General features: G+C 40.5%; 2 protein-coding genes across 2 annotated transcripts; both read left to right on the plus strand.

The window, feature by feature from the left end:
• LOC105041421 (serine/threonine-protein kinase PEPKR2) lies at window positions 1-10,755 on the plus strand. Its single transcript, XM_010918394.3, has 3 exons — window positions 1-1,166; window positions 9,756-10,052; window positions 10,140-10,755. Exons 1-3 carry the CDS (start codon window positions 431-433, stop codon window positions 10,451-10,453), a joined length of 1,347 nt encoding a protein of 448 aa, XP_010916696.1. The 5' UTR covers window positions 1-430; the 3' UTR covers window positions 10,454-10,755.
• Window positions 10,756-14,409: 3,654 nt separating this feature from the next.
• Window positions 14,410-16,573, plus strand: LOC105041591 (uncharacterized). Its single transcript, XM_010918532.3, has 2 exons — window positions 14,410-15,595; window positions 16,184-16,573. Exons 1-2 carry the CDS (start codon window positions 14,537-14,539, stop codon window positions 16,571-16,573), a joined length of 1,449 nt encoding a protein of 482 aa, XP_010916834.1. The 5' UTR covers window positions 14,410-14,536.
• The last annotated feature ends 189 nt before the right edge of the window (window positions 16,574-16,762 follow it).

A 16,762-nucleotide genomic window follows, 5' to 3' on the forward strand; every position in this document is an offset into this window, starting at 1 on the left:
GCTCGCGCCTGCGAGCCCTCGGCGAAGATCTCGAAACTCCCTCTCCCCATTTCCCCCTACTCTATCTTTTCGTAGGGTTTCTCCAATCGCCTCCGCCCCCGAGTCGTTACGGATTCCAGGGTTTCGTCTCACTCTCGAGGCTTCTTGGATCGTCACCATTGTCTCTGACGAGCGGACGCCTCTCTGTTCCCCCGATCTGCGTCTTTCCCCTCCAAGAACCCTTAACGCTTCGATCGCGGTTGCTTTCCATTCGGCTGCTCCTCATGGGCCGGAAGAAGAAGAACAAGCGTCCTCTGGCGTCCAGAAATGAGTCCTTTCTTTCCCGTTGTTGCTCGAGCTTGCCCTAATCCTTTGATCTGTAGTATAGGAGTAGGATTTGATTTGATCTGCAGTATAGGTGTAGGATTTGATTTCTATTGGTAGGAATAGGATGGAGTCTTTGAGGAGGAAGAGAAAGGGAGCGAAATCTTCTTCGCTTGTGGGATCATACCTGTCTGATGGCGTGGATCACGCGAGGCAGATCAAGAAGTGCTGCAGGGCCCAGCAGCATGCGTTCCCTCGCGAAAAGGTAGGATCTTGCAGTGGTGACGCGACCGCCGGAGCCGTGATGACTGCCCCGCCCTCGGGAAGACCGTTGGCCAGTTCCCCCGGACGGGGCCTGAAGAGGAAATTGGGTTGCATAGATCCGGTGACCAGTATTGGCCGGAAGAAGAAGCTGGAGTACGAGTACACTCTTGGCCGGGATATCGGCCAAGGGAGGTTTGGGGCTGTTAGGCTGTGCAGGAGCAGGGCAAGCGGTGAGGAGTTTGCATGCAAGACGCTGCCCAAAAATGGGGAAGAGACTGTTCACCGGGAGGTGGAGATTATGCAGCACCTCTCTGGCCACCCTGGTATTGTTACTCTCAAGGCGGTGTTTGAGGATTCTGAATCTTTTCATCTCGTGATGGAGCTGTGCTCTGGGGGGCGGCTGATTGACGAGATGGTGAGGGAAGGAAGGTACTCAGAGCAGCGGGCTGCAATCCTTATAAAGGAGCTGGTTTCGGTCATTAAGTACTGTCATGAAATGGGTGTGGTCCATCGGGACATTAAGCCAGAAAACATTTTGCTCACGACATCAGGGAAGATGAAGCTTGCAGACTTTGGATTGGCAGTCCGGATTGCTGGTGGTAATTATGTTGGATCTTTCTTGATTCTCGTTATATTGTTTTATGCTATTCTTCTTCTTTGTCCTGAAACTATAATTGTCTGCTTTCTGCAATTCGAATATAAACTATTAGAATTTACCTTGAACATTGTCTTCTTATAAAGTTTGCTACTTTTCACTGAGGTTCGCTAGGTTCTCAGAATTGTTACAAATAGTAGCATACAGAAAAGAATGTGGTTGTTAATCCTCTTCTCTCTCAAGCAACCTTGGTATTGTTTATGCTGCAAAAAGAAAAGAAGAAAAATGTTGACATTTGGTTGGAAGTATTGGTAAACTTCATATCAATCATATTATTGGCACTTTAAATGAAGTATCAAAACTTATACTGACATTCCTTGTGGTGGATAGGTTGTCTTTGAATCTCTTGGAGATTTAGTTCTAGAGGGTGTGTATCATTTGTTGCAAAACTTTCTTATGCTACAAACTAATGCAAATCAAGTTATGTATATGCATGAATGCATTGATGTCCAAGTATGTATAGTTTTGGTTGCTAATTTTAGGTGTTGGAAAGTTGAAATTCCAACACCTCACACCAAATCTGACATCGACATCCATATGATAATCTGAGTAATGTAGGAGGTTGTAAGGTGGCCATCTATTAGAATGTCATTGTGAATTGTTCAAATGTTCTCAGGGAGGATTCTTGCTGGGATCCTAAGATTCATGTTGTGAACCTATTGCATATGAATATAATGGTTATGATTGGCCAAGTACTTGCATTTTTTATCTTTTTGTTTCTAATTTTATTCTATACAATAGTTAAAATTCCATATCTTGAACCATTTTGCTGTTAGTACCAATTCAATTCCAAACAAATTCTAGTTAGAGGATAAATGTGGCTAGGTTTTTGTTTTTTTTCCTTCTTTCTTCTGGTGATTGCAAAAGTGTAACGATGTTGGAGATCAGTGATATATTTATATATTTATTTGGACATTTAATTGAACAGGTGGGAGGGTGGGGCAGGGCATGAATGAAACCAAGTTTACTTGTTGGTATCACCCTTATATGATCGATGCATAGTAAGAGATAATATTGCAACAGTTTGAAGAAAACAACTGGATGTGCTTAAATGTTTTTGCTATTGTTGAATAAATGGACATGTTTAAGCGATCGAGTACCTACTTTTGACAATATTTGAAGAAGTAAATTCAGCAAGCTCATGATATGATCAGGGTTTGGAATCAACTGTTGATCTTTATCTTGTATTTAAAATTGCTTGGGGCAATTATAGAACAAGATTGCAATACGAGATGCAGTATGCCAATGCATGAATTATTTGGCTTTCGTAGTATTTTTGAATTGAGAACCTTTCAGTGATGTGGGTTGTGTGCAATGGAATGTCCAAATACACATCTCTAAACAAGGAAATCTGAAGTTAGAAGTGGTAAAATTTTAAAAATGATCCATCTAACAGTTCTAGTTAAGGTCTTGATGTTGGATGTTGCCATCTCATATATGTCTCGTTCCATGTGATGACTATATGAACTTTAGCGCATCAATTAGGACATATTTGTTGCTTTCTTCTTCATTGAATTCATGCTTTCCTTGCATTGACTGGTGATTTAATGCTTGGAAAATAGTATGATCCATTAGGACTTTGTTATCTTTGTTGCCTCTATATTCAGAAAGAGGAGATGAATTATGCATTTGCTGCATCCAGTTGCCATGTATTTGCTAATGGTATGAAGTTTCCTTGCTGCATATGCATGAATACTAAATGAGATTCAGATATGTGTTTTTCTTTTTTTTATTTAAAGGATATGGATTGCTAGCTTTTATTATGGATATTAGAAAGTTTTGTTGGATGCATGAAACATGTCGTTGGAAAGTCAGAGACCTAGCAACAATAATGTAACTGTGACAATGATATGCTAACATCAGGGTTCACATGGGCTTTGGAAGGGGACTTTTCTTTTTGCATTCATTCCTCCCTTTTTTTTTTGTTTTTCTTTTTTTTTGGGGGGAGGGGAGGTGTTGGGACACGGGCAGGGTAGGTGTGTAATTTATAGTATGGAAATGGAACGAATGAATAGTTTCACATGTCATTGATATTATTTCCAATGTGATCTGTGGATACTCCTGATGTAGGAGTTGCAAGCTTTATGGACTGATTGGGTGGTAGAATGGTTCCTTAAAGTTATATGACAATCCATTTGATCTACTCGTGCAAATAGCTTGATTAGATCGTGGAAGTTTGCAAGCTAAATTTGTGGCTAAAAGAGGACTTGTGATCATTTGAATTAGTTTGTTATTTAGGATAGTTGGCTGGGATTACAATTCATTTCTTGTATATTAAGTAGAAAAATGCAGCAACCAACTTCATTATTCTCACGCAACCTGGGCCTATTTTTATCTTTAGTTTTTATTGAGTTTTAAAATGGGCTAGGTCATGTTTTGCTTATTTTAACCTTAATATCTGAGCGTAGGCTTGACTTCAGCATGACCAAATACACTAGTAGGTTGACTTATGTGATTTGACCAAGGTTCAAAGTATCATGTGATGCATCTATGCCTATCATGGAATACTATTTTGTATCATAGTATGTGATGCCTAGTTATATTTTATTGCATATAACCAAGATAATGTGAATGTGCTAGATAGTGGCAGTCCATGGTGATGTATCCTTGACTAGCATAGACCCATACCAAGGTTCACTAAATTAGTATCGGCGGTTGTATCTGCTTATGGGTTTAGTATGGTATCGTTGTGTACCATATCGACTCTGGGCATGCTGTACTATATTAGGGGAGAGGGAGAGGGGGAGAGAGAAGGGGGGTGAGGCTGAGATGGGGGAACAACATACCTTTGATGTCACTGTCATCTGGCTTTGGTGGTGGTAACAAATGGTGACATAACCTTGGTTCTAGCAAGGGTCGCTACTTGCGAGAGGCAAGGATGATTGAGAGGGAAAGGAGAGGGAAGAGGAGGATCAAGAAGGGAGAGGGGGGCGAGAGGTAGGAAGATTGAGAGAGAGCAGAGAAGAATAGGGAGGAGATGCGACTCATGACTCAAATTATGAGCTACTAAAATTATAAACCACCGAATTGTGCGGTGCAGTCAGGAATGGCCTAAAACAGTTTGAAACCGGGTAGAATTAAATGCTTAACTCAGTTCAGGCTGGTTCTCAGCTTGGACCGAATTGGGTAGCTGAAAGTTTCTTGGTCTTTGGCACCAAATCATCTGTTTCAGTGCACTTAGGGTAGTAATGGTTTTGGGTCAGGTCATATATGGATTGGGTCAGATGCAAGTCGAGTTAGAAAATCCCAGCTCTGAATTTGACCTGTTTATTAAACAGATCATGTTTGGAAATGTAAATTTGTCATGTTTAAGATCCGCTTAACCTGTTCCATAAACATGTCATATAGGTTAACTTGTATAACCTATTAACCTATATAACTTGTTTTATAAATGGTTCAAACCTGCAATTAAAATAAATAAATTAAAAAAAAAAAACAGAGAAGCAGAATGTAAAAGCCAAAAACTAGTAATTTGCCAAAAGTTCTATTCTTGATATCCTAACATCCAATAAACCCAATTATAAAGAAGGATAAGAAAGAAGAAGAAAGAGAAGTAAAGAGACCTTATAGCAATCCTCCAAATGCCAAAGAACCCAACAATTATTTGAAAATTGGAAGCATCAATCAAAACTCCTTGTATCATCCTTATTGTATGCGCAAACCTCTAATCAAAAGACAAACATAAATCTCCCTAAATGCATTCAAAAACAACAAAAAAATGTTGAGAGCTACATTTAACCCATAAGAAGCGCAACACACATGGATCAGTGATGTAAACGAAGCACCTGTTGAGAATAATAGAGATGGTGGGGAGGAGATAAGTGAAGGAATCCCTCAATCACAGCCAGAAGTCAGGTCCCCAAGTAGGCCTACAAACAAAGGATTCATTTTGGCCACAAAGAGCAGCACCTTTTTCACCCTCCCCTTTTCCTCTTTCATCCATTCCATTTCAAAAAATAGACCAAACAGTTGAAACCAAGAAAAAGGTGACATCCTTGAGTCAAAAAGGTCAAAACAGAGAGAGGGAGAGAGAGAGAGAGAGAGAGAGAGAGAGAGAGAGAGAGAGATCTTCACTACCCATCTAGGGAACGAGGACATTGGGGAGGCAGAGGAGCTTGGTCAAGCAAAGGTGGGGAGGTAGAGGATGCTTGTTGGTGGTGAACAAGAGCAGTGGCACTATCGCCGGACTGAGCTGCAACCACCATGGTGGCATGGCCGTTGCTCCAGCCACTGTCAACTATTGGATCGAGCAAAGCAAGGCTGAACCATAGCAATCAGTGGGAGGGTAGCACATGCCACAGCTACCCTCAAGCGCTTGGCCCCTTGGTTGCTGAAGTTGCAACAATGACTTGTAGAGATCGGCAAGGCTCACTGAAAAATAGAAGAAACAGTCGGAGTGACCAGAGAAAAGCAGGGAAAGAGGCTTGATGATGGTTGTGAGGCCCAATTGACTCTTTTTCATAGCAGAAGAAGTAACTTCGAAATCAAAAGATGAAGGAGAGGGGGGAGAGCTCAAGTGCCTTGGAGTTGGGTAGTGTGCGCCCAAGAGACCGGCGATAATGCTCTTCCTCTTCCACAAATGCTAACCCTAACTCTAACCATGAATGCATAAAGAGGGAAAATGAAGTGGATTGAACTCTCTAGACTCCAAAAGCCATTTTGGATTAAATGGGTATCAGGTAGGAGTAGTTGGGTTCAAGTAGGCTCGATTTGGTCCGTTTTAGGCAGATACACTGGTTAGCTAAACATGTATAACCCAACTTGACTTGATTAGCATTAAATGGGTTAAATGATTTAATTGGTTGTGATCCTCGAACTTGAATTTGACTTGTTTATTATTCTATTTATTAATAAGAAATAGGTCTAGATGGGTCGACCTACTTATGACCTGAACCTGTTTGGCACAAAATCAAACCTATTTATTGCAAGTCAAATATAGGTCGAGTTAGAAATTGCCGGCCCTTAGTTCACCCAAAAGTGCTTGCTATGGGATGCTTTGGCAATCCTTGATTGATATGAAACAACAACCATGAGTAGTAATATATATACCTCTTTGTTGTGTCCATATCTATATTTTATGGTGCTCATACGATATGAACCTGTATAGTAACGTACTTCAGTCTATTGGTTTGACTCACCTTACCTTGGCCATATATGGCATGTCAATAGCCTAAAACATAGAACAATAATGTGAGAATGCATATAGGAAGCCTTAATGAGAAAAATGGAAGAATAGATTAACTACGTGCATGTTGTTGCAGTTTGCTAGGACATTGAAAGAGTGTAGAAGCCTGCTAAAATTTTCTCCTCCATCTTGTATGATTCTAAAATCGTATTGCTTCTTCTTATGTGTTTGTATCTGGCTGTTTGTGTGTGTGTGGGGGGGGGGGGTGTTTAGAGAAGGCATTGGTAGGGATGGCAATTTAGCTTGATCCATCGGGTATCCGACCTGAATGAGGCGGGTTTTATCCGATCTGATTAGAATCTGGGACGGATATGGGTTCTAAAAGAAATCCGAAGTGTGTTCAGGTCGGGTATGGGTAATGGTATACCCCGCTCCAAATCCGATCTGATATAATCTTAATCTATATCTCTCTTTCAAAATGATAATTATTTTATAATGTTTACAAATTTTACATGTACTCAACTTGACCGATCCAATCCGCACCTCTATTGTACCCGACCCGACCGACCTGACTCGACCCGACCCGAGATGGGTATGGGGCAGGTATGGGTACGGGGTTTTCTAATTGTGGGGCGGGTACGAATATGGGCTGACCCGACTTATACCCTATCCATTTGCCATCCCTAGACATTGGAGGTAAATTGGGAAGCGAGCTCTAGAAGTGTTGACATGGCTTTGAACATCAAAAAGTTCCTAGACGCTTTATACCATACAAACTCGCTTGCTTTTAGTTTCTTACTGATTATGCCTTAAAACAAAAGAACAAGAGGACTGTAACAACCTTAACTGAAAAGTGTGTTAAATTTCTTCATTTTATTATTTGGCTGAACCAGGAAGCATTTGAGTTCAAACAAAATAGATCTCTTGCATTCTATACATATTGCATGCATGCATGATGGTAAATGGTCTGTTCAGTCTGACTTGCTACATTAATGAATTAAAACAGGTTTTTATCTTTCCCAAATTCAACCTGATTAAAAACTCCAGCTAAGCTAGCTGCCTTAGCCATATCCAACCTGAAATAAAATCAATCTTACCTTGGTTGTTCTTTCCACCATTAGTTGGCACACCAACATTATAGAGGAGTTTGATGGTCATTCTCTTTTGCAAATATAAGTGCTCTTCTTGTTCTTCCCTTTCGTGTTTTTTTAAAGGATGATCCGAGGATGTTAAGTTATGTGGTGTCAATTTATAAAATATAGTACATTAAATTAATGGTCCTTTTATTAGATAGCATATGTTGTTTAGTAAACATCCTTACGAATTTTTGCCCTCCATTTTTGAGTTTGATTTTCCAAACTGCTTTAGGTGCCCATATTAATCTTGTTGTGAAGCCCCCTATGGCTGGCTTTCTTATCTTGCAACAACTTGATCTGACCAGCCATCGTTCCTCTATTTCCTCTTTTCCTTTCATGTTTAGAAGCAATGCCACTAACAACTTTACCTTCAATGGGTTTAGAATCATGGAGAGTTGCAAGGTGAAACTTCTGGCAACCATGAGGATAATGTTTTCTGTTATTTAGCATGTTATTGATCATGAAAGCAAAATTGTTGTTTTCTTCTCAAACTTGGTCTTAAAGCTGGGTTTGATATCGGAGTTTGCTGATAACTAACTTATGGGGCCAATTTTAGTATATATCTAGGTCTTTTTACTCTAATATTTGTTATCTTCATTTCTTTAATGTTTGGAGGCTTTTCATCCTCAAATTTTTCGAGTTTTTGAGATCTTTTGGAAGCACAACAATGTCAATTTTCAAGATGCCTGAGCTTATTTGGTTTGGTAAAAGCCAAAGTTTCTGAAATTGAGCTTTTTTAAACCTTGCTACTGGCAAGGTTTGCTAAGATTTGAGTTGAGCCTGTGATTGCAAGTATAAGAAGCTAATGAAGTCGATACCTTTGTACCTTTAGTTATACCATGACTTTGGTAAAACTTCTGTTGACATTTAGGTGCTTAAGGCATACATTCTTGAATCTTTGTTTAAAGTTCATTCTGCTTCGTAATTGAATTCCTAGGGTCTATCAGTTGGCTATCTCTTAGTGAATTTGTTGTTTAAATATTCATTTCGTTATTTGCTTCCCTTGCTTTATTTATAGAATAATGCAAGTTGGTTAGTTTATATCTAAGTCTGTGAACTTGGTAGATAAAAATAACAATGGTATAAAACAGTGGGTGCTGTCCATTTTCACATGCCTTTCTTTTATGAAAAGACGTCTTTATCTAATGTTGTTGAATGTTTTAAAAGTATGACAACCTTTTATTTTCAATTTCCTCTTTCGCTTTTCTTATGCGAATTTATATGTCTGGTAAATTGGGTTCTAATATGCTAATGGTGAATTGAGAAGTTTTACATAGAGCAGTCAGTAACCTAAATTCCACTTAAATATTTATTCCCATGTGCTTAATAGCTAAGAGGAGTGTGAATTGCACTTATCTTTATTCTTCTATAATTAATAGCTAAGAGGGGTTTGTGGATCATATACCAATGCACTGAATGCATCCATAGAGTTGAGTGCTTGGTGTAACCTTTGGCACATTTAGTGCATTATTTAATTGAAAAGAACCTGTTTATGATTTTAGTTTCATAGTAATATAAGGCAGGGTTATTTGGTCAAATTTTGCTCTTCTAATCTAGCCAATAGGCCTTGTCTATTATTAATATCTTAGTGGTAGGATTTGAGGGATGTAATCTATGTGAAATAAGTAGTGGGTCATCTTGACTGAGAGCACACTTTAAACATAGTCTTCATTATTTCAGATGCTTAGTGCCAAAATTCAACTATGCATATGTTCTTTTGCTCATGCATAGAGTGATCTGATCTGATTTGGGTTTAGCAACATAGAAATGTGCAGGAACTTTAGTTTATGCATTTTAACGTGTGTAGATCATGATTAGTGATGCATATTCAAGATTATGATTCACCATTTATTTTGTCATCAAGCTCTAATTTAGTATACATTTTGTCTACTTGATTCATAGTTAATCAACGTCAGGAACATTTGATTCTTGGTATGCATTCTAGGTGTCGTAGATCATGACCAGTGATGCAGTACATTTTGCTCTACGATATGTCTGGTATCGAGTTTATGGTTCATGCGAGCCTTCACAACCCTGTATATGCATTGTTATCTTCTAATATCTCGGAAGTCATGGCTTTTGCTTTGGTGTGGTGTGAGATACATTAGCACCTTGTTACTCATGTTTTGTATGTGCCATTATGCTCTCTTTTGCATATTCCACCCAGTATGAAGTAACAAAGGCACATCGTGATCACTGCATGATTTTTTGGTTTCTCTCTTAATAATTTTGGTAACTTATATTATTAATTATTTTTCAACAATTTTCACAGGTCAGAAACTGTCTGGTATTGCGGGGAGCCCGGCGTATGTTGCACCTGAAGTTCTTTTAGGACTTTATTCTGAGAAAGTGGATATCTGGGCTGCTGGGGTGCTGCTCCATGCACTGTTAGTTGGTACTCTTCCATTTCGAGGTGAATCATTGGAAGCTATTTTTGAGGCAATTAAAAAGGTTGAGCTTGATTTCCAAAGTGGGATATGGGAGTCAGTGTCCAAACTTGCACGGGATCTGCTTTATCGGATGCTGACCCGGGATGTCTCCACAAGATTGGCCGCTGATGAAGTCTTAAGTGCGTCAATAATGTCTGCTTCCTGTTCGTTTATATGCTTTGTTTCACATTTACATGATTCTGATGGTGATTTTGTTGGGGTTTCAGGACACCCATGGATTCTATTCTATACAGAGTGCCAATCGAAGGCATTGCCAATAAAATCAAGAGTCAGAAACAATGGTATGAAACCCAGAACTGAGGTGCAAAGAATTGGAGTAGTGAGCAACTCTGCATCTGTGGAGGGATTGGGTTGCAAGTCAGAGGAACAGGATGCCTGTGGTTTTGTTGATGTTCTTGCAGTGGCAATATCACGTGTGAGGATATCTGAGCCGAAGCGGAGTAGGATTTGTGACCCTGGGAGCCCAATCCAGCAGCAGTGCTCTTCTAACATGAAGTCTAACCTATGTACAGCTTTCTGACTCTGGTATATAGCAGTCGCTGAGTCTATGACAACACATTTGCAAGCTAAACTAATTGGGAGGTAATAGCTATGACACGGTGGCCAGTTGGAGGCTTAAAATTATTGACGTGTTATGCTCGGTTATATTTTCCTCTTGACAAGGCCCCTGAGATACTTGTTCCGGTTTAATTCAGCCGTATTTCCATAAACCTAACTCGGTAGGTGGGCAAACTTCAATGTAAATTTAGTGTAAATAAGACTAGATGCTCTCTGTCCATATTGATATTTTTATCTCACTGGTTGCCACTGCCGTTCATGCAACTTGTTTTTTTGTACCTTGAAGTTGCCTAAAAATTCACGGATTATGTGACAACTGTTTGTAGAATATGACCATGTTTCATTCTACTAAATGCTGATGTGACCCATCAATTGTAGACATGTAGTTTTATTCAAATTCGTGCATTTTAGGAATAAAGAGTTCTGTTGCATGTACTACAACATGAGAATTTATATTGCCGTGTGATTTCCAGAGAGAATACTTCCTGCGTTTGTCCAATGGTAACTAGGTATCCTTGTTACAAGCTTGGTGAGAGTTGTTGTTTTTGTTTTTTTCATTTTTTTTTTATTTTTGTAAGTGAAATATTGGTTTGCATTGTCATCTCTTTTTTAGCATGCATGAGACTTGAGGGCGAAGCAATATTATGTACGAGGGGTGATTGCCAAGAAGCTAATTTAACGTGGCTTTTCTAAACCCCACCCCCCCTTTTTTTTTTTTTTGTGAGGATAATTTTTTGTGATGAAAACAAGAATGGTTGTACCAAGCAACACAGGCTGTGTTGGACGGTTTTACCAGCACGTTGGTGGATACATATAACCAGCCAGTCGCAAGCAACAGGCAATGTAGTTTAGGTTGGACACCCAGCTAGGCAACCAACTTTCCTTCCACTCAATCCACAAGTTGTGCCACAGAATTCGCATATTTCTTTGTGCATCCAGAGGGCCGGTCTTCTTGGTTCAAGACCTTATTTTAAAACTAAAATCTAAACAAACAAACAAATAAATACTACTGTTTCCAGTAGTGCATAGTCATATAGCCTTCCACCTCTGGCGTCACAGGGCTGATAGAAGTATAATGATTTGTTAACATATATTTTCTATTATAAAGCCAACTCCTTAAAACTTTCCTTTGTGACCCGACCTCCAGCCCTCTTTTCTGTGCTATAGACATTTCTTTCTTAATAAAAAGAATCTCAAACTTGATTCATTCTTTTGCTCTGCAGATGGAAACAAGAAAAATGTACCAACTCGAAATAAGAATCAATCTATCAGGCGTTTGCAGCTCTATACAAAGTGGATGCATCTCTCGTTGGGTAATAAGTCGCAGCAATGTTGAAATGTATACGGAAAAGCTTTGAACTTCAGAACATGAGCTCTCACAATTAATGTAGCTACGCTTCAAAGCATCTAGAATGTGTTCATGCACTCTGTAGATTGTGTGCCGGGGGCTGCCCCCCACCTCTCAAATAAATAAATAAATAAATAAATCTTTTTTTCCTTTTCTTTCTGCACTTTTTTAAGACTCAACATCGGTGCTCTCCGTCTTGAGATATGCGGTCACACGTACTGAATGTCAATTGATAAATTTGGTCATATACACAAAAACAGATTTGAAACGTTAAAAACCTTGCAGTTGACTTTTGTTTTTTTTAAATAAATAAACAAACTCGCACTCAATAGCTTCTTGCAAAAAGAAACTATTAAGCGAACTAATTAGGCAGGAACACGTTCTGCGAACCTTCTACGTAATATGCGGTCTTTTACAATTGCTCGGTTTGCTTGTTTCATCAAGAGGTCATCGTTTAAGAAGCCTATGCATGCCCCCTCCCCCCCTCTCTCTCTCTCTCTATATATGTGTGTGTGTGTGTGTGTGTGGGCGGGGGCACAGGCATGTATATGCTCGTGCTGGGTGTGGGTAGGTCAAACTAATACTATTCTATGCCCATCAACATGTAATTCAAAATATAACAGCTGGTGTGTTTGCATGTTCATCATCATTTTCTTCTTGCTTTGTACTTGGGTTTTGAATGGTGCCAAATGAAGCAAGATGAATGGTGGAAGTTCTTTTTGAAAAAAGCATTCATTCTAATTGCCTTGCCCTTGGGTTTTGGATGGTGCCAAATGAAGCAACATGAATGGTGGAAGTTCTTTTTGAAAAAAGCATTCATTCTAATTGCCTTGCTCTTGGGTTTTGGATGGGGCCAAATGAAGCAACATGAATGGCGGAAGACATCAAGTGACTTCTTTGAATGATTTTATGAAGGAACATGAATGGTAATTGGTGAAAGACGCTGACTCTTTTGAATGATTTTTCTGGGTTTGGGTTGGTCAAGCTGGTGCTATTCTATGTCAATCCAAAATTAAAAATGCTTTGGTAATTAAAAAATGTAACTCAAAATATCCCTCAGCTGGTGTTGCATTCTCATTTTTTCTCATGCTGCTTCTTCTTCTTCTTCTTCTTTTTTAACGATGCATTCTAATTGCTTTGCACTTGGCTTTTGATTGGTGCCAAATGAAGCAAATGAATGGTGGAAGACAATAGATCCATTTTTTTGAATGATTTTTCTGAGTTTGGGTAGGTCAAGCTAGTAGCGTTCTACGTCCATCCAAAATCGAAAATGTTTTGGTAGTTCGACAATTAATGTAAGTTAAAAATATCGCTCAGCTCGCACGTTGCATTCTCATTTTTTTCCCAGAAAAAAAGCATTCACTCTGATTGCTTTGCACTTGTGATGTTGGAAGACAGTTGAGTGACTTTTCCGAATGATTTTTCGAGTTACGTAGGATTGTTCGTGCGTTGCGTCATCTATGGGATTGTGAGCATCAAATAATTAGTAACAAAATAAACTTTCTTTTTTTTTTTTTTAATGTTTCTGATCAATGGCACTTTGAAATAATTCCAATTTCAGAGTTCGTTCGCCAATGTTAGGTGTTTAGTTTCTGTGGGCAGTAAGAGTCAAAACTCAGAGAATACAACGAGCAATCCCATTCACCTCTTTTAAATTTTGCATGCTGCCTCGAGTTGCACCTTTCTTGCTAGATTTGGGCAGCAAATACCTTTTTTATTCGAGAGGATGGTCTAGTACCTTCACATGCATTACTCTCGTCAACTTTCGGTTGGAAGTTTTATCTTCAAAGTTTCCTTTTTCTTTTTTTTTTTCAAAAAAAAAAAAAAAAAAAACAAGTCAAGCATCGTGATTCTTTTGCTCAGAATAAGACTTTCGAGAAAGATGAATACGTGCATCTAAAAATTGTTATGGATATGATGACCGACTACTAAAAACCAGAAGATTCTTCAACTCAGCGCAAGTTAGTCTAAAATGAATTGGATGCTTTTTTTTTTGGGGGGGGGATGGAAAAAAAAGGATGGAGAAGACACAAATTGAGACTTCATTACAGGTAATGCTAATGTAGTAGTTTGGTTAGTGGGAATGTTAAGACGGTGAGGTCTAACTCACCTGCGGCCTCTAGTCCCCCACCCCAAGAACCCATGTCGATTAGGTTGGCAACCGCCGAGTCCAAATTCTCCAACGTTATTGGCAGTTTTGGAAATTTACCTAACGACCAAATCAACAATCCTGGCCGAACCCGGCAAATGGGCTTTTATTTTTCTGGATCCAAGAAAATCCCTTTTTCTTGCTCTACTCCGACAAAACCGTTTTTCATGTACGTTAACTCACATGTCCCATCAAATATATATACACACGCAACTCACGCCTTGTACTTTAATTCTACCATAAAGTTAGGCCGTTGACGACTTAAATTAGTGAGAGCATCTCCGACTTTTAGTCATCCCACGCATCATTCTTTCTCCATTCCAAGTTTTCATCGCATTCAAACCCTCACAGCTTCTTGAAGAGTTCCACCTTTACCGCCTCACCCAAGCCTTCAACGTGACCAAGGAGAAGGAAGAGAACAGAGAGTTCTCGAGGCTTAATTAAGAACGACTCCAACATTACTGCGCAATAAATAAAGTAGCCCCTCTCCGATCTCCGAAAGCAAATCCTCACAACACTGGCAGGAAGGCATACTGATCCTGATCACGATGCGCCGATCAACTCTAGCTCAGGATCGCATACACGTAGAATCCTTCTCCAAACAAAGAAGCTTCCCCACTTTTACCCACTCTTATTCCAAGTGCTGCTGCCATTGCTTCCCCCTCGCCCTTATCACCTTTCTTGCCCTCCTCCAAATCGGGACTCTGATCCAAGCACTCAAGATTAACCCGGCCCTCTCCTTCTCCCGAGTATTCCCCACCTCATGGCCATCATTTCCTCACCAAGCCCACAACATTATTTACTCGCTCGCAAAGACCAAGCTCCACGAACCCGTCGCCTTCTTCCCCCTCATTGACCGCCGGTTTGCGAAAACCGCCATGGACGGCAACACTTGGTTCATGAGCTCCCTCAACGACACCTACGAGGAAGGCGAGACCGAGTTCCTCCACTTCCCCTCCAAGGAGTCGGACGGTCGGCTTTTGTGCTTGGCGGGCAGTAACCCGTCGAACGGCACGAGGAATTCCTACGCATTGGCACCGCCGGAGGCCCTCCCACGCAACGCAAAGGTCCTCTCGGGTCTAACGTTCGTATCGGATACTTACTACGACTATGATAACTTGTGGCATGGGCTATCAGCTGCGGCGGTGCCATTTGCGTCATGGCACCGGAGGAAAGAGTGTGCGAGGCCAGCAAGATTGGTGCTGTACCATAGAGGAGAACTTAGAACTCGCATGGGCCCGTGGGTTGCAACCCTGATGAAGGCGGTCTTTGGACAGGAGATGGCCATCGAGCGGTTCGAGAAGAGCGAAGAAGGGCCGAGTTGCTTTGAGGAGGCAGTGGTGTTCAGGCACAACGAGGGATCGATGGCGAGGGAGAGGAGGGAGAAGGTTTATGACATGATGAGGTGCAAGGCTAGAGCTTATTGTGGGATTAGCACGGATGTTGGAGGCTTGAATGCTGTAAGGCTTACATTGTTGTTGAGGAGGGGGGCCAGGTCGTTTAAGGACGAGCCGGCAGTTATAAGGACCTTTGGGAGACAGTGCATGGAGGTGGATGCGTGCCAACTCAAGGTTGCCAGGCCTAATAATTTGACATTCTGTGATCAGGTTGGTGGTTCTTGTATGCTTAATTATCCTCTATGAACACACTAATCGTAGATTGCTGCTTAGCCTTTCAGCCATCAAGGTGAAGATATATACTTTTTGAATTTTTCCACAATATTGGACGAAAAGTACTGAACCCACTCACTCTTCTTGCCTACCGTCAGAACTTCAATGCACATGTCTAGTACGTTCGTCTGTTACTTGGTTAATCCAACTACGTTGCTTTGGAAGTAGTCACTACTAGACCTGACCTTGTTTGTATCATGATACATCTATATATCTTCCCGCTTATATATATAAATCATAGACTTTTTATTTTATAAATTTAGGCAAGTTCCATCCGCACAAAGTTCGCAAGCATCTCTCTACATCACCAATATTAATTGTTCTACTTCTATCATCCGCATGTCTTTGACTAGATCTCTCCAGTGTTTTGAACGCTATGATCATGTGGACTGGAACGTGACATGTCTTGCTCAACAATTTTTACAAGTCTTGTCAAGCTCAAGCTACTCGACAGTAACATTTTTAGGTGGCTCTGAATTACATCACAAGTTTTTTATTTATTCATCCTTACACTGGTTGATGCAGGTGAAATTACTGAGTGAAACAGACATCCTAGCCTCCCCTCATGGGGCTCAGCTGACCAACATGTTCTTCATGGACAAGAACAGCAGCCTGATGGAGTTCTTCCCCAAAGGATGGCAGGAGCTAGCAGGTGTGGGGCAGCATGTTTTCCGGTGGATCGCTAACTATTCAGGGATGAAGCACCAGGGGGCATGGAATGATCCCCAAGGCGATCATTGCCCTCACGATGACGGACGTCGGTGCTTTTCATTCTACAAGAATCGCCAGCTCGGGTATGATGAGGCCTTCTTCGCCAATTGGACGGCAAGGGTCCTCAATGAGGTAAAGGAATACAAGGCATTCAAAAGAGACGCTCAGACGCAGCTCACACAAAGTTCTTGCCAATGTAGCTAGCTAGCTAGCTAGCCCAGATGTTCTAATCGAATTCACTTGCAGCAGAACATGTGGTATATATAGCCAATTTGGCAAGAAATAATGATGTACAAGGCTCGGTCATATATACCCAGGGCAAGATATCGGCTTATGTTTGCCTACTCCCTGAAAATATTTCTAGTGCATGTGAAGATGCATAGCCTTTTCTCC

Source organism: Elaeis guineensis, chromosome 3 (genome assembly GCF_000442705.2).
Source record: "Elaeis guineensis isolate ETL-2024a chromosome 3, EG11, whole genome shotgun sequence".
Lineage (NCBI taxonomy): Eukaryota > Viridiplantae > Streptophyta > Magnoliopsida > Arecales > Arecaceae > Elaeis > Elaeis guineensis.